At 40.5% G+C, this 26601-nt stretch overlaps 1 protein-coding gene across 2 annotated transcripts; it reads left to right on the forward strand.

Moving 5' to 3' along the window:
• The first annotated feature begins 1378 nt into the window (after nt 1-1378).
• MIER3 (MIER family member 3) lies at nt 1379-23867 on the forward strand. Of its 2 annotated transcripts, none has more exons than XM_059492469.1 (13): nt 1379-1401; nt 2053-2077; nt 4259-4404; nt 5906-6040; nt 7450-7570; nt 9790-9875; nt 10066-10138; nt 12265-12416; nt 12862-12943; nt 17614-17708; nt 19431-19558; nt 19748-19893; nt 19975-23867. In XM_059492469.1, exons 1-13 carry the CDS (start codon nt 1393-1395, stop codon nt 20430-20432), a joined length of 1656 nt encoding a protein of 551 aa, XP_059348452.1. In that variant the 5' UTR covers nt 1379-1392; the 3' UTR covers nt 20433-23867. The 2 variants fall into 2 exon arrangements, with proteins under 2 accessions (XP_059348452.1, XP_059348453.1); XM_059492470.1 differs by having other exon boundaries at nt 17617-17708.
• Nucleotides 23868-26601: the final 2734 nt, after the last annotated feature.

Raw genomic sequence — 26601 nt, forward strand, 5'->3', positions numbered from 1 at the left:
TTGGAATATAATGCTGGCTTCCATAGCACAAGACTTGGGGCACATGTGGGGTTGTTCAAAGGACAGTGACAATGATGAGAAGCCTTCATTGGAATTGACCACCAAAAGCCAAAGAAGACCCCTTAGAAACAAGCGGAGCATGCGCTATGCAGTATAGTGGCATAGATTTCAAAAATAAGAGGAGATTTACGGGAAAATATTGGTGAATATGTATTAGCATACAATATATGAGTTGTGTTTGGATCCTTTTGCCTTTTGTATGTGAGGCAGGGTGGGAAGCCCTCCCCATACCCCAATAGATTGGTTTTGCTTATGCTTTATCTGAACCACTGCCAAATAATTTTGTACCTGCTTGATTATATTTGATTGCATTATTTTATATAAAATTGCTGCTCAATTAAAATTGCTGCTAAATTCTAGACATATAGGGACCTCATTCATAACACCTCTAATGAGGAGAGACTACAGAACCTGGGCCTGTTTAGTCTAGAGAAGACTGAGAGGAGATCTCATTGATGTGTATAAATATTTCGAAGGCAGGTGCCAATAGAATGGTGCCAGACTCTTTTCAGTGGTGCCCATCAACAGCACAAGATGTAATGACCATATATTAAAATTAAAAAAAGTTCCACCTAAACATGAGGAAGAACTTTACATCGAGGGTGGCAGCTCACTGGAACAGGCTGCCCAGGGAAGCCAAGGAGTCTCCCTCTCTTGAGACATTGAACGCCCGCCCTGTAGCAGGGGTTTGGACCAGGGAATCTCCCGAGGTCCCTTCCAGGTCTGACAATGCCGTGATTGTGTAAAAAGGAGTAGATATAACTTACACGTAACAGACATGGCACGTTTTAGATAAAAACACTGCAAAGTAAATTTTACTTTCTCGGTTTGTCAGAGCAGACAACGCACGCGAGAAAGGCTGAAGGCTTTGGAGTTCTGCTTCATCTTCCTGACACTTATGGCGTGGGGGTCAGCGTGACGCCAGCTCTCCTGCACACCAGCACGCGGTACCGAGGTGACACGGCCGGGTCCGCTCCCGGCCCGGGCTGTCGGAGTCACCCGGCTCTGGCGGCCCCCGAGCGCTCCGCTGCCTGTCCCCGCAGCCGCTCCGCCGCCGGGGCGGGCGCCCCCTCCGGGCGGGGCCGGGCTGGGGCGGGCCGAGCGCCGTCGCCGGCCGGGGCGGCGCCGCCAGAGGAGGGTCCCGGCGGGTCCCCGGCGCTCGCTGCCCCGCCTCCGCCGCCCCGCCCGGCCCGGCCCGGCCCGGCCCGTCCCGGTCCGTCCCGGTCCCCCCCGCGCCCGCACGGACGGTCCGGCGGGCCCGCGGCCGCCATTGGCTCACGGCGCCATCCGGGCACTCGGCGCGGCGCCGCCGCTCGGCCCCATCGTCCCAATATGGCGGAGGTGAGCGGGCAGAGCGGGCCGGGCGCGGGGCTCGTCCGGCGCCCCGCGGGGCTCCGCGCCCGCAGCGCCCCCGCGCCGCCCCGGCAACCCCTGGAGGCGCCCCCGCGGCTGCTCGGCGGGACCGACGGGGGCGGCGGGGCCGGGGCGGCGGAGCCTGCGCGACCAGGCCGCGGGACGGGCGCGGTGCCGGTGCGCGGCCCGCGGGCGGCGGACGGGCCGCGGGACGGGCCGGCGGTGTCGCCGCTGCGGCGCGGGCCATGGCGAACCGCCCGGAGGGAGGGAGGAGGAGCGAGCCCCGGGCTGGGAGCGGGGACGAGGCGGCGGCCGGTCCGGTCCCTGACACGTCCCGCCTGGCCGGGGCCGGAGGGAGCGGGAACGCCGGCCGGGCCTGGCGCGGCCCCAGGAGGGGCCTTGTGCCAGAGGAGGAGGAGGGACGGAGAGCGGCAGGCGGGAGCGAGGGAAGGAGGGATGGCGAGGGTGAGCGGGATGGAGCGGCCAGCAGGGCGGGACGCCGGGGCTGAGGCTGGAGGGGAGCGGGGAAAAGCGGGGTGGCGGGGAAACGAGGCAGCTCCGACGGCTGGAATGAAGGGCCCTGCGTGCTGCCGGGCCGCGGGGAGCCCGCTCTTATCTCGCTCTCTCCTTTCCTTGCAGGCTTCCTTTGGGAGTTCGAGCCCAGGTTCGTCCTCGCCCACCTTCTGCATCGGCACCCGGCCTGTCGCCCGCACGCCGTTCTCTCCTTGCTGCTCCTTCCCAAATTTATCCCCTCGTAGTTTTCCTAAGGCTTCGTGTGCACGCTGTTAACCGCCTGCCAGGTTTTTAAGAGGAGATGTGCGCTACGGAATCCTTCACTTAAGTCCAGTTGCACTTAGAAATTGGCTCCTCGGAACCAAAAATGAAATCAGACTTGTGTAGCACTTTTGAGGCAGCACCTCAGTTAAGCCAGATAGCTTGGAGAGAGACAGCTTCTCTTGTTGCTGATAACTACAGGCTTGTCTAAATTTTTTACTTCTTGGTAATAACAGAAAATGTTTAAAATCATAATAACAAGTAATTTTTAAGGCTGTAACTAAATTCTGTTAAGGTTCTTTGGACTACATTATACAACCAAATATCATTAACATCAGCAGGGCTTTTCTCAAGTATTTGGGGAACACACTTGCTGATATGTAAATGCATTCTGCAGTGTTTGTCATCATGTTTAACCATTATGAAATTTGTTGAGTTTGTATTTTTCAACATAGTTTTGAATATTTTAAATGGGGTGTTGAACTTTCAGAACTACAGGAGAAGTGGGACTTTTTAATGTAAAGTCTATAGAATGGAACGTCCCCTTGAGTTAAATGGAAAGTGAGTTAAAAAAGCAATTCCAATCAATAATCCTAATCACACCCTTGTAAGTGCATGTCAGATTAAGGCAGTTGAGGCTTTCCTAAAACTTGAGCACGATGTGATGGCCAACAGCAGGAGGATTAAACACATAATACCATTATTGGAGCTATAGTAGCATCAGCTGGGCTGAAAGTTCTGTGAGACCATAATATGAATAGCATGTGAATAAAAAGCATTTTTGGCCTGAATGTTTCTCTACAGTGTGATATTACAAATGTTGACAGCTTTGTCTTAGACAAGCTGAACAAAGTTCAGTTACCTGCATGTACAGAATGAATACTTAGCATAAATGATGAAAAGTTGCATTCTTTAAGGTTCAGAAGTGTTGGTATATACAGCTGTCTCAAGGCTGAAAGCAGTGCAAAGAGGAATATTGTATTATTTTTTGAAGGGGGTTGAAAATTTGTAGTTATTTTTTCAAAACTTTTGAAGAAGTTCCTTGATAGAAATAATTTTGGTAAACCTTTTCTTTGATGCTTGAAAGCTAAGGATTGCAATAGACCACCAGTATATAAGGGGAAGCCAGAAGTGGAAGAGAAATATACTAATCTGTCTTGTTCCTCCAACCTGAAAGCCATAAAGAAGTGAACATTAAAGAGCAAAGCAACCCTGTAATTTGGTGATTCTTGACTGCAGAACATTGACTACTGATGCAGAATATTTTTGTCTTGAAAATTAGTTGACTGTAATCATAATCTTTCAAATGACAAAGTGCATTTAAAATAATAGTACTTTTCTGATTACTTCTGAGTATTGTCTTCAGTAATTAAGTAGTGTCTCTTGGACCACACACTGGGTATCACACTGGGTTGTTAATTAATGTGATCCATTAGAAGAATTTAGTTATTTTTAGTGTATTTTCCATAGCATTTCTTGAAATTCTGCTGTATTTTTCTAGATCTAGTGCTACAAATTAATTTTATTAGAAGATTCATTTGTGAGGCTAAAGCAGTTGGAAGCGAGTCTCACTTGTTTTGCTGTTAGTAGGATGTGAATTCATAACCTAAGTTATCTGTTTGCCAGTGAAAAACTATGCTTGTTACCATATAAATCAGATCAATAAAATCAGAGTCTGTAGATGACAGTCTTGCAGCTTCTGATATCTTTTGATGTGTGTGCTTTGTAGCTTAATGATGATTTCAAGAGTGTTTTGAACAATCTTTTATTCAGTAGAATACTAATTTGGGATTGTATTTCCTAAAACTTAGTTTTTCTTGTTTAGGTACTTTTCTCTGCTGTTCTGTTTGTAGCAAGACAGAAAACTTCCTTATTACTTAAAAATATGAAAAGGAAGGTCATCTAAAGAAGCTGCTGAATTTGTCAAGTAGTTACAAATTTGTTACTCCACTGAGAGTTCTGATCCTGTTTGTAAGAGAATAATTTTTTTTTTTTTTTTGCTGGGATTTAATTTCTTATATTGGTATAGGGGAAAAAGTTTCTCACATTAAGTTTTTTTTTTTTTTGATAGTTGGCTCTTTATCATCTGAGGATCATGACTTTGACCCATCTGCTGAAATGCTGGTACATGATTATGATGATGAGCGAACTCTTGAAGAAGAGGAAATGATGGAAGAAAGCAAAAATTTCAGCTCTGAAATTGAAGATTTAGAAAAGGTAAGAGAGACTCTCTTCCTTGTGAATGTACATATTGTAGTTTTCTATACCTTTTTCATATGTACTTTTCTATATAAATATTTGTTTTCATACATATTGTAACTTTTCTAGTGAAAAGAATATTCAACCTGCCCTTCAGTTTGTGTTGTATAGTTCAGTTTTCTGCAAAAATGCATTTGCAGCTTGTATAAAAGAAAAGTCAGGTTGGGATGTAGCAGTGCATCATCAGAGAAAAGGCTGAACTTAGCTTCTTAAAGGTATTGATGCTCATATTTTCTTTGATTTAGTAGCACATTTGCTTTGGTAGAAAAATCACTGGCATAGGTTTTAGAGGCCTGTTATCTAAGATCACTTCTACATTGAAACTGTACATTTTGCATACTATTAAAATGGCATCTAGCTGTGTTTCATTATGTCGGTCAGGTTTTACTTTTCCAATATGCAAACAAACAACCTGGAATTATGCATATTGGGTCACATTAATTGCTATATAAATGGTATTCCTATGTCTTAGTTTCATCAGTTTAGCATTCAGCAGATGTACAAAATTATCAGTGTGCTCTTTGGCTTTTTCTATTCCATTTTACAGTATTTAATAAGAAGTTTTTCATATTTACACCTCTTGTACATCCCTGGCAGTGTAGCATGCATTCTGCTGAACACTGAACACCCAGAAACTGATGCTATTGGTGTTACTGTTAGCTAACCCATGTGCACCCCTCAGCATAATTGCAGGTCTTGGTCAGTGTACTTCTGAAAAAGTGTTATTTTTTAGCATCAAATACAAGGCTGTGGTTGTGTAGTCCACATAAAAACAAATTTTCTGCATGTGGAGTTCATAGTATTTGTACTCCTGCCTTACTAGCTTTAAAATTACATTTTTGCTGATTATGAGCTTGCTGTTACAGTAGTGAAGCAGTTTGCCTGGTCTGATGGTTAAAATGGAGTTTTTACTCCACAAAATTCTCTTACTGCTTCTGTAATAGAAGAAAGAAGAACTGAGAGACACTCATCTTAAACACGATATTACTTTAAGTCCTTATCCTGGAAAGACTTGGACATGAGTTTCAATTTACCCATTGTGAAAAGTCTTTGCAGGACTAACACCTTCCCTGGCTAAAGAAAAAAAGGAATTTGATCAGCTATGTAGGAATGAAGTCTTCAAGGTTTTCGATATTTCTCTTGAAGAAATGTTGACAAATCATGTTCTAAAGTATCAGATAAACAGGAAATTTGTAATATTTACTCTTTAGTTGCACCCAGTAAAATGTCTTCCCCAACAGCTTGACAGAACTTCCCTATATGCCAAGAGATATGTTTATGAATTATTGTTACCATAGAATCACAATATTTTAAACCTTTAATCATTCCTGCTTTCAGCTTAGTTTTTCTTTCTTTGTTTTTCATTTCTGTTCTTCAAAATATGTCTTATTCTCTTAGGCCTGCACTGTTTACAAGTAATTGACAATATGTTGAAGTGTTGTTAATCTTCTTGTATTAGGAAGGAAACATGCCATTGGAAGATTTACTAGCATTCTATGGCTATGAGCCCACGATTCCAGTTATGCCAGGTTCCAGTGCAAATAGCTCTCCAAGTGAACTTGCAGATGAACTTCCAGATATGACTCTAGATAAAGTAAGTCTGAATCATTTTCACTTGAATTGTTGTTTAAAAGCAGAAATCCAGATGGCTTTAAATTACATGTCATAATCTCTTGATGTTACAAAATACACCTTTGGTGATTTCAATATTTATTGTCACTCTGGGATCTTACCTTTCAAGGATATTGGACATCTAGTTCTCATAATGGTGCACAGCAACTTTAGTGTCACTATATTAGTACAAAAGAAAACTGAAAATGTTAACAGTTCTTCTGAAACACATGCGAAGAACTTTTAAGTAGGAGATTTGTTAGTTGTTTGGGGTTTTTTTAGTTAAGAAGTGGGATTTTTGGATAAAATATGTGATGTCCAGAAATAACTCTGACTTCCACCACACATCAAGTACCAAAAAATGGCATGAAAATAACTTGAAAATGTACTCTTGAATGCTTTGGAATTTTATTTTCAAATGCAAATCTTTCAGAAAGGTCTCAGCCATGGGGGGTGAGAGATTGTTTTATGTGTTGTGACTATATGTGTTGCATTGCTGATACAAAACTCTGAAATTTCAGCTTTTGTGGTTTGCAAGTTAACTTTAAATTCTGAGATTTTTATTCTGATTTTTGGCCACAAAGCATGTGCAGCTTGTAGTTGAGCTTAGAAAGTATGCAAGTAGTAAGTATATGTCTTTTTTTTTCCTGTGAGTATGATGTAATGGTAAACTCCACAGAAAGAAGGATATAATGATGGCTCTGCACATCTGATTCTCATTACGATTCAAGATCGTGTTGAGGCTACAAAAATGTAGTCGGCTAGTTGTCTAATGTGGTTCTTTCCCTTCCAAATCTCTGTTAGAGGAGTTCAAACATATCTGTGAGTGGAGGAAGTGTGCCTTTTCTCTCTTAATATTGTTTCTTTAACCTACAAAAACGTCAGATTTTTTTGGTGTTTTGTTACCTAGAAGTATCCTCGTGGCAAAGTCTACAAAAAATTGGGCTGGGGTTTTTTTTTTTGGTTGGTTGGCTTTTTCCTAGAGTTTAGGAGGCAGTAGTAGGCTTCTAAAGCTTTAGTATATCTGTGATGCAAAGAATGACAGAATGCTAAGTACGTGAGGCAGTTTACATTGGTGTTTCTTCCTGGAAGCAGTTGGAGGAACATGTGAGATTGATCCTTTCAGAAGTTAATTCTTGTGCATTTGTTTTAATCAAAGACAGAGGGAAACCACTATGTGTGACTCTGAAATGAAAGGCTATGTTCTTAGAGTTAGTAGGAGCAAACCGGCTTTTTCTTTAAAGGAATAGGGTCTACTAGTCTGCTGCATTTTCTTATGGGAAGGTAATTAATTTTAATTAATGAGGCTTACAATTGGCTGAATCTAAGTGCTCACAAATCTGTATTTTATAGTCACTCTGAGGTTTCATTTTTTTTATTTTAATGATACAGGAGGAAATCGCTAAAGACCTCTTGTCAGGTGATGATGAAGAAACACAGTCTTCTGCTGATGACTTGACACCATCAGTTACTTCACATGAGGCTACTGACTTCTTTCCTCGGCCGCTAAGATGTAGGAAACCTAATTTTATAATAGTACTCCAAAAGTCATAGCATTATATATAGCTTTGTACCTTAAAATACCAAAACTGAGGAGTACTCACTGACCAGGAGAGTGAGTAGTAAAACCAGTAGAAAACCAGTGCTTTGCAGGATATTGTACGTGGTGAATGTTGCCTTTGATTGGCATTGCTGAGTACTTAAAACACTTAAAATTTGGTTCTCTGCTCAAAACACAGGTAAAATTCATTTCTCTATAAATATAATGACTTCATAGTCAGTAGTTAATACAGTATTGAGGAACACCCTTCATGATTTTCCATGTTAGTGAATTATATGAACATGTAACCCATCTTTTAAATTAGTGTTTCTGTACTAAAATTTTTGCTGCTGCTTTTAAGCCAGTGACTCCTCCATGCAGCCTGTGGATGTGAACTGGGGCGCAGTGTCTTTGTGATTATTTCCCTTCACACACTCAGCACTTTTCCATAGGACTTCATGGGGTGAGCCAAAGCAGTTTTATATGGGATGGGGCCTGTAAACCCATGACCACCAGAATTTCACTATCCATGGAGCTGTGATGGGAAAGAACCAGTGGTTCAGTTATCCAAGCTGGATGAGATACTCCTCATTGCCTGTTGCATCTCATTTGCTCACTGGTGTCCTAGAGTTAAGAGCAGTGTGGAGGACTTACATCACAGTTTTAATTTGGCAAATATCTTAAGGTATTCCATGGGGGATTTCATTTTTGTAGAGGAGGGGGGAATAAAAGGATTGTGCTCCTCAGTCACCAGCAATCATAGCCCTTTGCATGCTGCTGTCTGATAAATGCAGGACCTTTGTATTGAAAGGGAGATACGAAAACTGTTAAAATTGTAACGCCGCTTTTTCAGTTAAACTCCAGAACGTGCTGGCACTTGGAACTGTTAATGAATATGACATTTTAAGTGCGGCAGCTTCATAGAGAAATATGTTTAGCCCCTCATCTGTACTGAGAATTAAGAAACAGTTATCTTTGTTCTCTGCTGTCATGGTTTTCTTTCAGACTGTTACTTTATTAGAACATTAGACTGGACATTTTAAGATCAAGTATCCACCATTTCAGGGAAGGAGATGTCAGTTCTCTGTGCTGTTGGCAGTTCCATCATTTTTCTGGTCGCTGTCCATTTCCCAAATTCTAAGATAGCATTAAGTTTTAAGATACACATTATCTGATACATAACACAGACTGTTTCCTTGAGTTTACATTAGTTGAGCAAAATAATTGTCTGATTGTCCAAGCATATTTTTCCATTCATTCAGGTTAGCCTCTTGCTGGCTACTTATAATACCAAAAAAGTGATAGACTGGTGATTTTAGTAATTGCTATGGAAGAAGACCATCAGTCCATGCAGTCTTGGATATTGTCTCTGATGTTCATGATGTTTTAGTTGTGATGAAGCTAAAATTTCAGCCCAGTTTATGAGTATGTTTTTTCTGAAGTTGGAGAATACAAAATAGGTGTAATTGTGTCACAACTGTAGATTCCCTTCTGCTGGGGATTATACAACTATAAAAATAGAACTGCTTCAGAACCCAGTGCCACAGCATTCCAGATTCTAAAATATGAGTTATTCTATGGAGTAATGTATTTGAATTGTTTGGAGGGCTCTGCTGTATTTCTTCCTAAGAGAAGGAAAAAACAGGGTCAAGGAGGAGTAAGGAGTCTTTTGCTCTCTTTTACCTACTCCATTTTGTATGTCTCTCGTGTATCTTCATTCTGTGCTAAGGCAGCCTGGTTTCAAGGAATGTTGTGAATGCCCATTAAAACTTCTGTTGAAAGGTTTTAGTAGGTAATAGAGGCATGCCTTCAGCTTCACTCTCTTTGTGATTAACCTGAGGCTGTGTCATAGCTCTGGAATTTTTCTGCTTTTTCTCTATGTATAAGCTTTTATTGAGAAAATCAACCAAAAAAAAAATCTTGTTTCCTTTTGTACAGTAGATTGTGTCATTTGCAATGATGATGAATGTTTCAGTTCTGCAGTATACAAATACCAAATAGTTCCAAATACAAATAAATAGTTCTGACTTCCTTCTAGTTTGGTTTTGGTAGAAATCTGGCTCAACAGACACTCAATAAGTGTCTCCCTGAATAAAAGCAGGTGCTCCTTTTAAAAGTAAACAATATCTTGTAGTTTTATGCTTGAACATAAAATTCTTCATAGCTAAAAGCAAACTTCTTTGTTTCTGAAGCAAACACCACTTGTGATGGAGATAAGGAGTCTGATGGTGAAGATGTAGAGGCAGACAATGGTAATTCATCTGAAGATTTGAGAAAGGTAATAATTACATTTTTTAAAGTTAGAACTTAGCTGTTAAAAAAAAGCCAGTAAGATTTTTAGTATGTATCTAAAATTGTACCTTCATTTAGGAATTCCATGTCACATGCCAGGTTAATGACGCTATTTATACTTGTATATCCAAAATCTTGTTGATCACTTTTTCTCTTCATTTTTATTACATTTTCAGGAAATAATGGTTGGTTCACAGTACCAGGCTGAAATTCCAGCTTACCTTGGCAGATGTAGTGATGATGAAAAGGGTATGTTCTTCTAATTGTTTTACTTCTTATTTTATGCTTATTCATAGTTCTTGATGGGAAAATGTTATTTAAATTTGTAAGGTCAGTTCAATTACCTAGCTAAAGTCTCAGAGACCATTAAAGAAGGTACTAGAAAATGGAAGTAGCACAACTGTATACTTACACCTCAGAAATGTGACTCTCCAACATAGAGGGGACATTCTTATGTCAAAATTAGAGGCTTAATTCTGAAGTGTCTGGTAATATCAGGTGTCAACTAACTGTAGGAGTTAGGAGTTACTTTTGTTGGAGAATCATAGCTGGTCTATGAGCATGTAACTTAGTTTACACTGAAGTGGTTCAAAACAGTCTCCTTCCTTGCTTGTTTTTTTTTTTGGCAGGTAAAATCATGTGAGTTACAAAACTGATATGGAAAACCAAGCAATAAGCTATTTTAAATTTCCTTGTATAGGTGCTGTTATACTGTGTCTTAAAAATTAGGTGTTCTAAATATGATTTTACTCCAGTGCAAATTTAGGTTAAAAACTGCAGCTGTGCTAGAGTGGAAAAAAAGATCCTTATTTAATAGAGTTTTGTTTCTTTAGAAACACAGTACATATAGCTGTGAAATTAAAAAGGCAAATAATGCAAAAACATTTGGTCATGGGTGGAATAGCTGGGAAATTAAGAAACAGGTAGGGTGATGTAATAATAAATGAAGGGCATTCTGTGGTTTTTTTCTGTAAATTTTTGATATTCTGTAAGGTTCTTTAACATTTAAGGGGGATATTATTTGAGTGAATTGTACTGAATCTTTTTAACAGTGCCACTTGCTCTTTTGAGGAATAATCCTTTGCAATAGAGAAGAAGAATGTTTGGTAGGGATGGAGCTGGAAGTGTTAGGAAGTGAATATCTTTGTGTTGATTAAGATCTAGGAAAGCCTCCAATTTTTTAAGATCCAAGCATGGTGCTAGTGGGTTGCAAAAAATGGAAAAGTAAGGACTGGATTTATGTGGGTAGTTCTTTTATTATTTCCACATCTTGACTTATCCTTAGCCAAGAACTAAGGAAGTTCTTATAACCAGAAGATGACCAAGGAGGTGTCAGTCTGATGGTTTTACCTGTAATGAGTTGGTAGTGGAGAGAACCAGTGAAAGTGTTGTCTGATAGCATGGCCAAGAGCAAAGGGGTAGCTGCTAGATCAGAGAGCTCAGGGAGCATCTTTTGGGGTTATTAGTAATGGACTCCAGCAAAAAGCACTGCATTGTCTTGGCTGATAAGGACAACTGGAGAGGAGTATCACCAGCACTCTGGAAGGCTGGGCTTGGTAGTAGGGCTGGATGGTTAAATAAAAGCCTTTCCTCTATGCCTGGAAGAACTAGTGATGGCAAATACGGCTTACATCTGTGCTATGTAATCCAGCTACCAGAATTGAGCTAGAAAGCAGTTCTCCACTCCTATAAACTTTACATTTGGGACATGTCTGACTGAAAGCTTTCTGTGTTGTTAGGCCATAAAAGAACTTTGTGTCATTTTATTCTTCACCTTAGCCTAATGTTGTTTCCTGCAGTTTTAGGAGAGCTTTGAGCATCTCCATTTTTTCTGCTGTAACAGCCATTAGGATTCTATATTTGAATTAAATAACTCAAATTCTATATTGCCAAGAGAGTACATAAAACATGATGTGCAATGATAATCACATCTATTGATCAGAGTAGAGGATTTATAGTTTAATCTAGTGTTGGAACATACGCACAGACTAACAAAGCTTCATGTCAGCTGTTGTGTGTTATATCATCCTTGAAATAAGCTATCTGAGAATTGCAGATGTCATTTCAATGTACTGTGGAGGACTCTATGTCCTAATCACTTAAAGCATACAACATACCAAGTTCTTAATAGCATTCAGTTGCTACTGAATGAAAAAACAAATCACCACATTGCCATATAGATTGCCATTTTGTTATGTAATTTTTGGCAAATTTTAGTTGAAAATTACTAATTAGCTAAAGTGATCTGCAGTTTGAAAGTTACATGGTCATGCTTGATTTGATTGCTTCTGCATTCCTGTTCTTTGTGAAATAGCTTTTAATGTTACAGCCTTAAAAATGTTACACATGGCATGAATGGATTTCTGTTTTATCAGCTTATGAAAATGAAGACCATTTACTTTGGAAACCTGATGTGATCTCAGAAAGTAAAGTTAAAGAATACCTTTTTGAAACCTCCTTAAGAACAGGAAATGAAAAAATGATTGGCAGAATTCCTGAAGGACTGCATACACGGGACAATGAACAAGTAGGTTTTATATCTGCTCCATTTGTGATACAGAGCTCTGTAATTAACATGTAGTCTCCTTCTCTGCTTTGTACTATAAAGGCACTGCTACTCAGTGTTGGATATTATGAAGTCAGGATCTTACTTAAAATGTTTAAGCACATGTTTAAAAGTCTTGAGTATTTGAATGTTAGCAGCCTTGTGATCTGTGATGTTTCTGATTGTCACACTGTTGACAAATTCAGCCTTTTTAATAATTTCATATAGTGTTTTACATTTTTTGAGTTAAATCTTGCCTCAGCTTTTGGGTGGTTTGGTTTTGGCTCTTATTTTTAAATCTTCATTATATGTAAAGATAAATACTTAATTTTTTTTACACTAGATATGTTCACTGGAAGACTAGTTTTGGAGTCTAGATTGGATATTGGAAAACAGACTTTTTCTAAAGACCTTTTTTATTTTATAGGCACTGTATGAACTTCTTAAAAGCAGCCATAATGTTAAAGAAGCAATTGAGAGATACTGCTCAAATGGAAAGGCATCTCAGGGTAAGGGAATACCTGTTTTTTCAGAAAAGTGTGGTTTAAAAAAAAAAAAAAGTTGTGTGGAAAATCCTTGAGTAGGAATCACATTATCAAGCACATCCCTGTCATGATGATTTTAGCCCAAATTAGGTGTAATCTGACAGTTGGCCAATTGAAAGTTCTGCTACAGTAGTTTGCAGTTTGTAGAAAGGCTGAGGATCTGCGTTTGATCTTCCCTTCTTTCTTCCACAGCTGTTGTAACAATGAAACAGATTGAGAAGGGTGGGGAGGGATGTGATTCTGCTGCTATAAAGCTGTTCTCGCCCACTATTAATTTAGTATCTCTTTGAGATAGTGATTGATTACAGTCTGATAACATTTGTACCAAAATCAGAATGTAGGTTGGTACATAAGTAAGCCCCCACACTGTGCTAGCATTTGTGCTATGCCAGCCCTGAACAGGCTATAGTTCCAAAGGGCATGGAGAGCTTTCCTTGAGTCTGCATTGGAAAATGGGCTTCCATCTTGTTTGTCCTTATTATTTATTAATCCCTTAAATGAAAACCAGAGTCTGTCAAAGATGGGGTTTTGTCCTTTATTTTTGCATGTGTATTGTGTGAAGTGGAATGGGTTATGAGCTCTGCTGTAAGTTGATATTCTGGCAGGTAGCCCTGTACTCAGATTCAGAGGGAAGCTGCATGTGTGCAGTGTAGGTGCTGTGAGACACAGGTGTCTGCGTGCATGAATGCTGGCTGGCAACTGAAGTACCACACAGCTGCTCACTCACTTCTGCCCCACCACTTCCTTTCCTGGTGGAAGTAAGAACTAGAGGAGAAAAGTAAAACTTTGGTATTGAGCTAAGAATAGTTTAATAATGGAAACAAAAAAAGAATACAGTAATAATACCAGTGATACTGATGATAATAATAACTGTAATGAAAGGGAAAGACAGAGGACTAAAGCCCCAGGGAGGCAGTGATGCTCAGTGACGCAGGTGCTCAGCACCTGCTGACTGATCCCAGCCCATCCCCAGCAGCTCCCCCAGCTCCATCCTGGCCATGCTGCTCTGTGTAGGGCACATTCCTTTGGCCAGGTCGGGTCACCTCTCCTGGCCTTGCTTCCCCAGCCTCTGGGGCACCTGAGCAATGCAGAGCACGGGACACTGAAATGTCCTTAATTGCACAGTTTGGCACCTGCTGAAACATCAGTGTGTTATCAATATTATTTTCATATGGGATCCAAAACACAGCACTTTACCAGCTACTAGAAAAAAAAGTATCTCAGCCAAAATCAAGACACTAAGGTCAAGGTGAAGGGGGCAATAAGGACTATAAGAGGAATGCTTTAAAAAGTCATGTACAAGAAGAGATTGTGTAAACCTTAAAGTGTCATCTGTAGGGCTGTATCCTAAGTCCAGTACCTCTCTGGAATTTAGGTTCCCGTTTCAGGATTGAAAAATACCTCTGTTCTTTTGTGGCTTTGATGCCTTGTGAAGGCTGACCTAGAATAGAGGCTAGATGGAGTTAAAGAACAAAGTAGGGATTTATTAAAAGGCTTAATGGATGCGCATTGGGCAGTGCATCCACAAGAGTCCAGCCAGGGCTACACACAAGATGAGCCCAAAACGGTCACAAAATCTGCAGCCAGAGATGAGGTCTCTCACTTTTTTAAGTTCTGATTCATTTACATATTGGGAGTTAATTGTCCAGTTACAGCTTTAGGTTATGAAGTCCCATCCTTCTTGTTTTTCTCTCTCATTCTGCCATTGTTTATGCTCTTGGGCCTGAAATTTGGGTTGGTTGTCCTTGGTCCCAAGCTAGGAAAGGAATTGTTGTGTCTCCTTGCTCTGTGAAGAGAGCTCACCATCCCTTCATATGAAGCTCAGAACTGCACACTAAAGAACTGCACAGAATCTGAAACATACAAAAGCTAAAACCTGAGGCATCAGCTTAGAGGCCAAAATTCCATCCTAAGGACTAGTAGTCCTTACCCATACCCCATCTCCAGTTCAAATGGAATTGTCATACTCTCATTAAAATGGTACGGGATAGATGGATGAGTAAGGCCTAGTAGATGAGGAAGAGGCTGTGGATGTTGTCTACCTAGACATCAGTAAAGCCTTTGACACCATTTTCCTCAGCATTCTCCTGCAGAAGCTGTCAGCCTGTGGCTTGGACAAGGGCACTCTTTGCTGGGATAAAACTGTCTGGATGGCTGAGCCCAGAGAATGGTGGTAAATAGAATTACACCCTGCTGGTGTGTTCCCCAGGGCTCAGTGCTGGGGGCATTTCTGTTTAATATCTTTATCAATGATCTGGAGCAAGTGCACTCTCAGTCCGTTAGCAAGCAAAACCAGTTTGGGTGGGAGTGTGGATCTGCTGGAGGGCAGGAAGTCCCTGCAGAGGGATCTGGGCAGGCAGGATCATGGCTGAGGCCAATGGTGTGAGGTTCAACAAGGCCCAGTGCCAAGTCCTGCCCTTGGGTCACAACAACCCCGGGCAGCTCCACAGGCTGGGGCAGAGTGGCTGGAAAGGAGCTGGGGGTGCTGGTGACAGCAGCTGGACATGAGCCAGGCCGTGCCCAGGTGGCCAAGAAGGCCAATGGCATCCTGGCCTGGATCAGCAATGCTGTGGCCAGCAGGGCCAGGGCAGGGATTGTCCCCCTGTGCTGGGCCCTGCTGAGGCCACACCTCCAGTGCTGTGTCCAGGGCTGGGCCCTCACTGCAGGAAAGGCCCTGAGGGGCTGGAGAGAGCCCAGAGAAGGGCAATGGAGCTGGGGCAGGCTCTGGGGCACAAGTGCTGTGAGGAGCAGCTGAGGGAGCTGGGGGTGTTTGTCCTGGAGAAAAGGAGGCTCAGGGGGGACCTTTTCACTCTCTACAGCTGCCTGAAAGGAGGCTGTGGCTGGGTGGGGATTGGCTTCTTCTCTCAAGAAACCAGTGACAGGATGAGAGGAAGTGGCCTCAAGCTGCATCAGGGGAAGTTTATATTGGATATTGCAAAGAACTTCATGGAGAGGGTTGTTAAACATCGGAATGGACTTTCCAAGAAGGTGATGGAATCACCATCCCTAGGGATGTTCAAGAAACAACTGGATATAAGACATTTAGTGTTGTGGTCTAGTTGATATGGTGATGTTTGATCAAAGGATGGGCTTCATGATCTTGGAGGTCTTTTTCAACCTTAACGATTCTGTGATTCTGTAATGCTGTCAATGTCTGTCTCTTCAAGTAGCCTTTATACTATGATCTACTCTACCTACTGAAACTCACTTCTGTTCTCAAAAATATACCACTCCAAGGCGAGTTTCTTGGCAGTGAGACTTTCCATGGGGGTGTTTTCTCCTCTTCAAAGGCTGAGAACTCTGTAGTAAGGAATGCAAAATTAATGGGGCTCAGAAAGAAAAAAACAGCTGTGCAGTAGAGCGATTATCGCTTTTTATCTGGGAGCAAAAAGGTCTTCTTCAGTGTCTGCTTCCAGAGATACTTTGAAATGTGTGAATGCATTTTGCCCCACTGGCTTTACATTTTAGGCATTACATTCTGAGTGGAAACTTTCTGAATCAGCATTATGAATATAAGAGATCTGAAAAACCCCTCCTTGCTTATATATATACCCAAAGCTACAATCAAGATAGGAAATTAACAAGAATCTTGAATGATTTTTTTTGTTGTTTGTCAAACCAAAATCCAGTTTTAGAAAATGTAGGCTTAATTGTTAAAATAAAAAAAAAGAGGAGAAAAGAAATTTGCAGTTTCTCCTTAAGAGATCTGACAGGGTTAGAAGTGACCCCCTGTGGCTCTTTAGGACCAGGTGGTTATTTGGGGTTTTTTTCTGGATTCCCTGATATCCCTTACTTTTCAAAAGCCTGGATCATGTTAACTGTAGTCCCTGTCAGTTGGTGCTGTATGGCTTCCAGACCCAGGCTTGGTGCTGAGGCACTTCTCCAAATGTGGAAAAACTACCTCACCAGGGGGTTTATGATACCAGGCAAGGTGTTGTGTGTTCTGGGCAGTCTGTCTCATGCTGGATCCGTCTGGGTGTCAGTGTCAGGTTGGAATTGCCCTCTTGATGACAGTTCATCCCACCCTGTGTCTCAGCTGTGATTTACAGTGCCGTGCACCATGGCTGCCATCCAGGCTGGTCCTTGGATCCTGGGTAAGACATGGCCTAGACTGCTGAGTGCCTGGCAGGGTGTGGGCCTAGCACTGCTCTGTGGTTTGCACTGCAGGGCTGAGCTCTCTCAGGCCTCCTTGTCTGTGATGCTCACTCAGAACAGGGCCATCTGTCAAAACAGGATTTTCTTTTGCTCTTTTTTCCAACAACCACTGTTCCTTGTGTCCTGTGTAACAAGAAATATTGAGAAAAATTATCATACTTACCACCTCAGTGATGTTTATCAATCATTATTTTTTGATGACAAATGTATTAAGAACAATAAACCTTTGAAATATCCTTTGCCTTCAAGTATGAAAGATTTCTGAAATCAAACTCTTCTAGATCATTCTTTGTAAAGAAGAATGTTAAATTTCAGGTAGGATAGTTTCTCAGTAGGGGAAATAAAATGATCTAAATAACTGAATTACTTTCTTTTTAGAATGCATTTGAATATTCATCCATTAGGAACAAAATTTTTATTCTTTGTAAAAGATTAATGAGTGAAATCAAGTTTCTCATGCTCCTTTTATAATTATCTAGAAGAGATGACAGCATGGTCAGAAGAAGAATGCAGAAGCTTTGAAAATGCACTTCTTATGTATGGAAAAGACTTCCATCTCATACAGAAAAACAAGGTTAGTATTTTACAGTTAAATGAGTTCGTAAATTGTATGATACTATGTGAAGGCAATCTGTTTGTTAGAAGCCATACAAAAGAAGGAAATAAGAACAATATTAAAATAAATTTGGCATTTTTGAACTAATTTTTCCTTTCTTTTGCACTAATGTTTCCAAATGTCATTGGAAATACTAGGCATTGTGAGATGAGTTGAGTTAATATATTGTCTCTGAAACCAACTTAAGTTGACATTACTTCTATACATGCATGTGCATTACAATGCAGATTAAATTCATGTCTTTCCTAGAAGTGAACAGTATTTCTTTACCATGGCTATAGGAGGGGAGAATGCATCTTTGCCTAATTTATTCCATCACCAGGAAGGTGCAAGTTTACAGAATCAGGCTGAGTTCTGTGTTTTCATAAGGTATAGTCATCCATAACACTCTCTTTTCTGAGCAAAAAATTAGTTCTAAGCTTGGTCTGGATTGCTTCTGATTGACTTCTCTGTGCCTGAAGAATAGGCCTTTTTGTTATTTTTATCAAAAAGCAATAGTTTACAATATCAATATTTCCAAATGTCTTGTATACCTCTTTTATGTTTTTGATACTATATTAAAGGGATTCTTTCTTTAGGAGCCTTTATTGTATTTCAGGTAAACTTTGTAGGGTTGTGGTTGCTGTTCAGCAACTATTTTCTGGTCTTACCCAGTAACTGGTTTGACCTATCCTAAATAATTTGGATAGCTGAGATTTTAAATGGACTTTAACAATAAGCATTAACGCATCAGAGATAAAAAATATAGTTTCCAACATGGAACAAAACACTTGTGTTGATGTGTCACTATGGTCCATAATTTGTCTAAGAAGTCTGCTGGGTTTTTTCCCCAGGCAAAAGGCAGAAAAGTTTAGGGAAAGTTCTGGGATCCAGAACAGATAAGGTGATGTCACTTGTACATAGAAAGTATCAGCTAGACAAGATTTAGTGTGTGGAGGAGCTTAACAAGATGTGTTTCCTTATCACTGCAGCGTAAAGCTTTGTTAACTGGGACTTCATGCATTAGCATGTGGACATCTGCTAATTTCCTCCCCTTCCTGGTATGTCTGTGCCTAAACTAGCAAGGTTTACTACTGCACCCAAGGCATTTTGGATTCACCACTGATCTTTCTGCATGTTTGGAAGTGCTCAAATATATTTTACTGCCTGACTGTATTGGATAGCATTGTATATTGGATAGAGTTGTAAAACTGGAACTGTGGATGATGTGATGATGATGTGAAATGTTTCAGTCCTTACTACCTTCTCAACAAGACTACAGTTTTATTTTGTTTAAGCATTTACTGCTCTGGTTGGACAACTCTTGTTGCCAAAGCCTCCACAGTTCTGGACTTTCCCCAAAGAAACACATATCCAGAGTCTTTGGTACTTCATTCCTCTTAGGTCATTCATTTGCTCAGCTTTTTCCCTCACAAGAAAGGGTATATCTTACAGTTTAAAAAATGCTTATGTCTAAGTACTTCAGATGTAGATAGAGCTTCAACCTAGATTAAGAAAAAAACATCCAATAATGCATTGAATAGAACAAATGTAATACTTGAAACTATAGGTCTGTTTGAAGTCTGCTAAGATTTGTTCCAAAACAATAGAAACTAACAATATTGCAGGAGTGGGAATTGGGAAGATGACAAAACCTAAGTCTTTGCATTAATCTTGTCAATTCTTCTTGCTGCCCTTTAGGTAAGAACCAGAACAGTTGCTGAGTGTGTGGCTTTCTACTACATGTGGAAGAAGTCGGAACGTTATGATTACTTTGCTCAGCAAACACGATTTGGAAAGAAGAAATATAACCATCATCCAGGAGTTACGTAAGTAAAATGTTATTGGAATGTGTTTCTGTTGCAAATCTATATAATGTAGAAGACTTCCCCCCCACCCCACTTCTGTCATTGCAGTGTAAAGCTTCAGTGGCTATGGTAACTGAAATTAAATCTATCATCATTTATAGGTCTTGTTTTCTAGTTACATAATAAATTATGGATGCAATATTCTTTTAGGGACTACATGGATCGTTTGGTAGATGAAGCAGAATCCCTTGGAGGAGCAGTACATTCTTCAGCCTTAACATCTAATAGTCGAACAGAAACCATTCCTGACCAACAGCTAAGCATTCTGAACTCTATCACTGCCAATGAGTTGACAGGTAAATCAAGGGGAAAAAAAATAATTGTTGGAACTATGCAAACAACTATTTCATTTGCATTTGTGTTCATCTGTTTTCCAGCACTGACAAACACTGTAGCTACAGTCTGCCACACTTCAGATGTGAACTGCCTGGATGATGCTTTTCCTCCCATGGACAGCTTACCCCGAGCACCAGTTAATCATGTGCCTGTTGGAACAGAAGAATTGCTTAACTTGCCCAGCAATGGTGAAAGTGATTGTTTTAATTTATTTGAGACTGGCTTTTATCATTCAGAGCTAAACCAAATGAACATGTGCAGTGAGGAGGCAGAAAGACCTGCGAAGAGATTGAAAATGGGGATTGCTGTCCCAGAATCTTTCATGAATGATGTCTCTGTAAATAACCTTGGTGTGGACTTTGAGAACCACACACACCACATTACCAGTGCCAAAATGGCTGTTTCAGTGGCTGACTTCAGCAGTCTATCTGCAAATGAGACAAATGGTTTTATCAATACCCACACTCTCCACCAACATGCTGCCCTTCATTCAGAATGACTGTGGAAAACTAAACAAACAGTGGGTACTTTATGCAGTAGTAGTAAACTTGATGGGAGCTATCAGGTTTGCTTAGTCTTTCACTGGAAGTTTGAACTTTATGACATCAGTGATGTCTTTGTATGTATAGAACTATATCTTGATTTATCAAGAGTAATTTCTTTTTTCAGTCCATAAATGTGGAAATGTCATAGGATGTGTGGCAGAGTTTGGGACTAAGAGAACTCTGTGATGCAGCTTTAAGCTCTGCTTCAGTTTTTTTTCCTAAAGCCTGTAGACGGAAGCCACCGTTTCAAAACCAGCACAGAAGTTCTGAACGGATTGGAGTGGCTTTTTTAGTAAGTTACTTTTGCCGTAATGGATGCAGTGGAATAACAATGTTTACAGGTACCGATCCTGATCCCTGCTCAATGTAGCATTTTTTTTCCCCCCCTTATAAAGGCAGGGATGGGTTTGTTTATTTTAAACTGCACAAACATACAAGGATGTTTTTTAAATGGAACCTTCTCTCATGTGATACTAAACTAGAGCACTTCAGTTTACAAAGCAGCAAATTCATGTTGGTGGAAGCTAGCACAAGGGACTTAAGATGAGTAAAGTGAAGATCTATACTTGAATGCTGTTGCAAAATTAAAGATCATGGCTACCTTACAAAGAAGTAATCATGCTGCCATAGATGTCTGTGTACTTTAAACTTACTGGCTCAAACAGATGAGTTTTAGGCTATATTGTATTTGGAAGGGGTTTGTCCACAACTTTGAAGAGTAATGCAATCGTGTACCTTAACTTTCCTAAGGCAGCTGATGTATAAAGCTACAGTCTGCACAGCTTAGGATTTACCACTAAACAGTCTACATTTGGAAGACATCTTAAGTTGTTTGGAGCACTGCAGTTCAAGTGTTACAGTTTTGAGGGACTATCTAGTTTATATAGTAACAGTAGAACCTTGAAGTACATGCTTGAAAGTTTTTATTTAGCGGGGATTGCATTTATTTGTTTTGGCAAGTCATTGGCTTCAAAATGGCACTTCACTTCTGTGGTTAAATAGGAAAGGATGAGTATAAATGCATCCCATAAAAGCAGCTATTTAACTTCATTACATTTTTTTATTTTGAACCTTGAGTGCAATTTAGCCATCCAGGATGTTTGTCTTGCAAATGTTTGTTCCAATTGCTGCAGGAACCAAGCATAGTATTGGCTTGTAAGATGTTGTAGCATACAACTTGCAGGGTGTTCTCATGAAAGCCTGAACGTCCCTTCAGGAGCATTACTCCTGTCCCTCCATACTTTTTCTTTGCACTGTTTGTATTACAAGTTTAATTGCCACTAATTTGCTTTCATTATTCCAGCAATTAAGTTTGCATTGTTGATATTTTCAATAGTTGCTTCAAGGTTGTGGTGAGTGATTAGAAGGTAGTGACTTTAATATTTGAAAGGGAAGAGGGTATTTATTATGCATACTGTGAACTGCATTGATATCCCAAGTTTCAGATGCAGCATATGGAGTTTTCTTTACAGCATTGTAATGAAGATTGCTTTGAAGTGTTTATGCAATAGCACATTTATCATATTAAAAACAAATCAGTTTAGCACAGTGGACAAAAGTAGATATGATTTTGTAATCAGTTCTTAACTTAAACATCTGAAATATGTAACTTTAGTAAGTACACAGTAAATAACGGGTAGCCTTGGCCCTGTGTTGTACTCTTGACATTTTTAGCCAAGTTCTCAGCTTCTTACTGCTGTGTTTTGTGCTGAACTTTGTACCTTGTTTCCTTCATTTATGAATCAGCCCATTTTAAGTAATTTTGTAGAATTCTGGCCATAATCTTCCATTGTTACACATTCAAGTTTATCTATGGGTTTACAGTGAGTGGCTGGTCTGTATAAAAATCATACAAGGATGACTGAATGCTTATACCAGTTGCACTTAAATGAACATGCCCATTTTCATTAGTTGATGCAGTAATATACTCAGTTTATCTATGCATTGCTGGGCTCTTAAAGTAGGCAGAGACTTGTCTAAGGTTTGGGTTGTCAGCAAGTTGAATGGACACTTTAGTTATTTAATAAAGACTTTGACCAAAATTCAGAAAATGATATGAGAGAAAAATGATTTCCGGGTAGTCTAATATAAATGCTGATCTTATTTAGCCTGTTGGCTAGCTAGCTGGTATCGTTTACTTTTAATTCCTTGTTAAAATGAGGCAATAATTTGCAAGATTTCGTAAATATGTAAATTCTTCATATCTTTTTAGATACTCTTCCAATATTTTCTGACTACTTCTGTGTATAGTAACATTTTTGTGCATGCTTGATGTGACATCCATGAATTTGTACCACTATGACTTTATCCATGTAAAATAGCTATTTATTGAAGTTTACTTTTAAAAGCTGGACTTACTTTTTTTCTCTCAGTTTAAACATTTAAATGGAGAACTTGTTACTGTTTATTAAAAGAATTGTGTTTTGAAAGTCAGCATGGAGATAACTGAATTGCAACCATGTGAAGAAATTACAATGCCTTGGCTATTACACAGTGAAGCACAATTCTTGTAACAAACTGTGATGAATTCTTTGTCCTTTGCCACCTGTGTTCTTCATACAAACAAACCAAAAAATCCATAATGGGCAATTGCAGTGTTGGTAAATGTATCCTTTTTATATGTACAGGGAATCTAAAGAGGGTAGCAGATTCATGTAGAAGTGTAACTGGTGCTGTGATTATAGCAATACCACAGTTGGTCACACGTCATCTTCCCATGCTAGGTTCTTAAGTGTTTAGTCTTCCTCTTGTAATGGTCAAACTGCTGAATTTACTTGAAGGATGTACAATACTGTTTGAAGAATACGAAATTGTGTATGATGAGGTCAGTGAATTGTGCAATTGAAACTGAGAGGCAGAAATATAGGAAAACTTCAGTTCAAGTAGAACACAGTGATACTACTTAATTTAACCAAAGTTTCTAATGAGTATTTCAACTTTGAATGTAAACTAATGGATAAACTGACCAACAGGGACGCTATTTGCCCAGCATTACAAGCACATCGTCTACAGACAGGGAAATGAAATACAGTAATTTGTAAGATAAAGACAAGGTTACTATTTTTATTATTCCTATTTTGCATTGAAAGAAGGAGGAAGATGCTATCAATTGTACAATAAAGTAGGAATGGTTATAGTCTTCCTGATAAAACAGAGATTCCAGTTATTCTCAGTTCAAAGTAACTACCCTGTGCATAACAACAAATCAAGTGACAATCGGAACATGTTTTAGTATCAGATGTTCAAGAGGAAGTCGCTGTTGTTGCATTGGTTTTAATATTTGTACATAAACACTGATTTTTTTGAGCATTATTTTGTATTTGTTGTACTTTAATACCTGGTGTACAGCTCCAGAAATAAATGTCTGGAAACCTTTCTTTATTTGTAAAGCTCTTCATGCATCTACACTAGTGTTTGCTACTTCATTTCCAGAGATATTTAGCAGTAACTCTGAATGCACTTTTAAGAACTCTGCACATGCTACCATCTTTGTAGAGGTACACCGAGGAGTGAAAAATGCAGCACATGGTGGTGCAGGTAGCTAATGAGTAATGGTTTCCCTCAGACATTTAAAACATTATGGCTAAAGTATAGCAAATCTCAGATGGGACTTAATTGTAGCTTCAAGGTAACACATTGCAGCAGTGTCACCCAGAGCTCTGACTATATCTAAGCTGTATGGAACACATACCTGTTTTCTGGGGAAAGAAAATTCACCCAAATTCATAAATCCATGTCAAGCTAGATTACAGGTGTATGTACAAAAATTTTACTTGGCTTAGGCCTTAATGTTGAACTTAAACAGTTTGAAGTGCTTTTTGCCTTGATTTTCCAGTCCCTCAAGACAACAAGCAATGATCTTAGACCCTGAAAAGCTGTAAAATCTTATGTACCAATTCTGTCAAATGCCAGATGGAGTTAGTGGACCTAGACCTCTCCTAGACCCAGCATGCTTGTTTTTACAGTGGCTGACACAGTAAATCTTCAAGTAAAGAAATTATTATTTTTTTACTTAGACAGGAGTACAAGCTGGTATAATTCTAAACAGCAGAAATTGTAATTTGCCAAGTAATGAGCTTTGCTTCCCCTGATGGGAGACATACAAGGTTGTCTTTCTGATGATGGCCAGTACAATCTGCAAAACAAAATACCTATCCAAAACATTTCAGTTACAAGCTGCACCTCCCTTTTTTAGTTGTTTAGCATAACGATCAATATTACAATAAATGATTAGGACTGACCCCATCTAGTTCTTGTTTTGATGCAACTAATTGTTAGCCTTGCAATATTGGAGTCTTAAAAATGGTTGTATTTTTGCGTGTGTGTCTATTTAATCTAAACTCCCCTCAACTCAGTTACGTAACTTACACTTCCATTTAGGTAGGAAACCTGAGTTTCTGTCAGCAAAAGGTAAGATTAAGTCCTTAGAGTGCTTAGGCAACAAACAGCCAAGTCATAGGATCATAGAATATGCTAAGTTGGAACGGATCCATTAGGATCATCCAAGTGCAGCTTGCTGTCCAACCTCTTATTCCCCTGCACACAATACCCACTGCACACCATGTGTCTGAGAGCATTGTCTGAGCACTTCTGGAACTCTGGCAGGCTTGGTGCTGTGACCACTTCCCTGGGAGCCTGTTCCAGCCCCCAAACACCTTCTGGGAGAAGAACCCTTTCCCGATAGCCTACCTAAACCTCCCCAGGCAGAACTCCAGGCCATTTCCTTGGGTCCTGCCACTGGTCATGAGAATTAAGAGATCAGTGCCTGCCCCTTTGCTTCCTCTCCTGGGGATGCTGAAGATGACAGTGCAGTCTCCCCTCAGTCTCCTCCAGGCAGCACAGACTGAGAGATGTCAGTTATTCCTCATCAGGCTTTCCCTCCAGAACCTTCAACATCCTCATGACCCTCCTCTGGATGTTCTCCAGTAGTTTAATGTCTGATACTGTGGCACCCAGAAGTGCCCCCAGCACTGGAGGTAAGGCTGCCCCAGGGCAGAGCAGAGCAGGACAATCCCCTCCCTTGCCTGGCTGCTGATGCTGTCCCTGATGCCCCCAGGACACGCTTGGCCCTCCTGGCTGCCAGGGCACTGCTGGCTCATGTTCAGCTTGCCATGGACCAGAGCCCCAGGGCCCTTTCCATGGCACTGCTGCCCAGCCTCTCATTCCCCAGCCTGTCTGTACATCCAGGGCTGCCCCATGCCAGGTGCAGAACTTGGCACTTCCCTTTATTAAACTTCATATGGTTTGTGATTGCCCATCTAATTTTTTACAGTCTCTCTGCCCTCAAGGGAGTCAGCAGCTCCTCTACGTTTAGGGTAATCAGCGAACTTACTATTCCTTTTCATCCTTTGTCCAGGTCATGTATGAAGATGTCAAAGAGCACAGGCCTGATGATAGAGCCCTGTGGAACCCCCCCAGTGACAGGTCCCCAGTCTGATACCACCCCCATGCACTGTAACCCTTTGTGCCCAGCCCATGAGCCAGCTCTCACCCATCCCATGGTGTGTTTGTCCAGCTGTGAGCTGGACATTTTGCCCAGGATACAGTGAGAGAGAGCAACGGAAGCTTTAGTGAAATCCAAAAAGATCACACCAGTTGGCTTTCCTACATGTGCTACCTCGTCATAAATGGAAATCGGGTTCAACAAGCAGGACTTTCCCTCTCATGAAGCTGTGCTGGCTGTGACCAGTGTCTGAATTGTCCTCCAGCTGTTTTTCAATACTTCCCAGAATAATCTATGATTTTACTGGGCACTGAAATGAGATTGACAGGCCTGTGTTTTCCAGGGTCCTCCTTCTTTCCCATCTTGAAAATCAGAACATTTGCCAGCTTCCAGACAGATGGAACCTCTCAGATTTCCAAGATTGCTCAAAAATCATTGAGACAAGTTTTGTAACAACATCACTCAGCTCTTTTAGGATTCTCTGATACATTAATCCTATCCATCCTGATAGGATGAGTCCTGTCAGACCCCATAAATTTGTAGGGATCCAGCTGGAGCAGCAGGTCCCACACAAGCTCAGGGTCAGCTGGGAGCTTATCATTCTCACAGTCATGGTCCTCCAGCTCAGGGCACTGAGACTCCCTTGGTTCATCATCCTATCAATATTATTCTTTGTTACT

The sequence above is a fragment of the Ammospiza nelsoni genome, chromosome Z (assembly GCF_027579445.1).
Source record: "Ammospiza nelsoni isolate bAmmNel1 chromosome Z, bAmmNel1.pri, whole genome shotgun sequence".
Lineage (NCBI taxonomy): Eukaryota > Metazoa > Chordata > Aves > Passeriformes > Passerellidae > Ammospiza > Ammospiza nelsoni.

Coding starts and splice junctions, on each gene's coding strand:
- MIER3 (XM_059492469.1), top strand. Junction 4,405..5,905: donor AAATTGAAGATTTAGAAAAG/GTAAGAGAGACT, acceptor TTCTTGTATTAG/GAAGGAAACATGCCATTGGA. Junction 12,417..12,861: donor ATACACGGGACAATGAACAA/GTAGGTTTTATA, acceptor TTTATTTTATAG/GCACTGTATGAACTTCTTAA.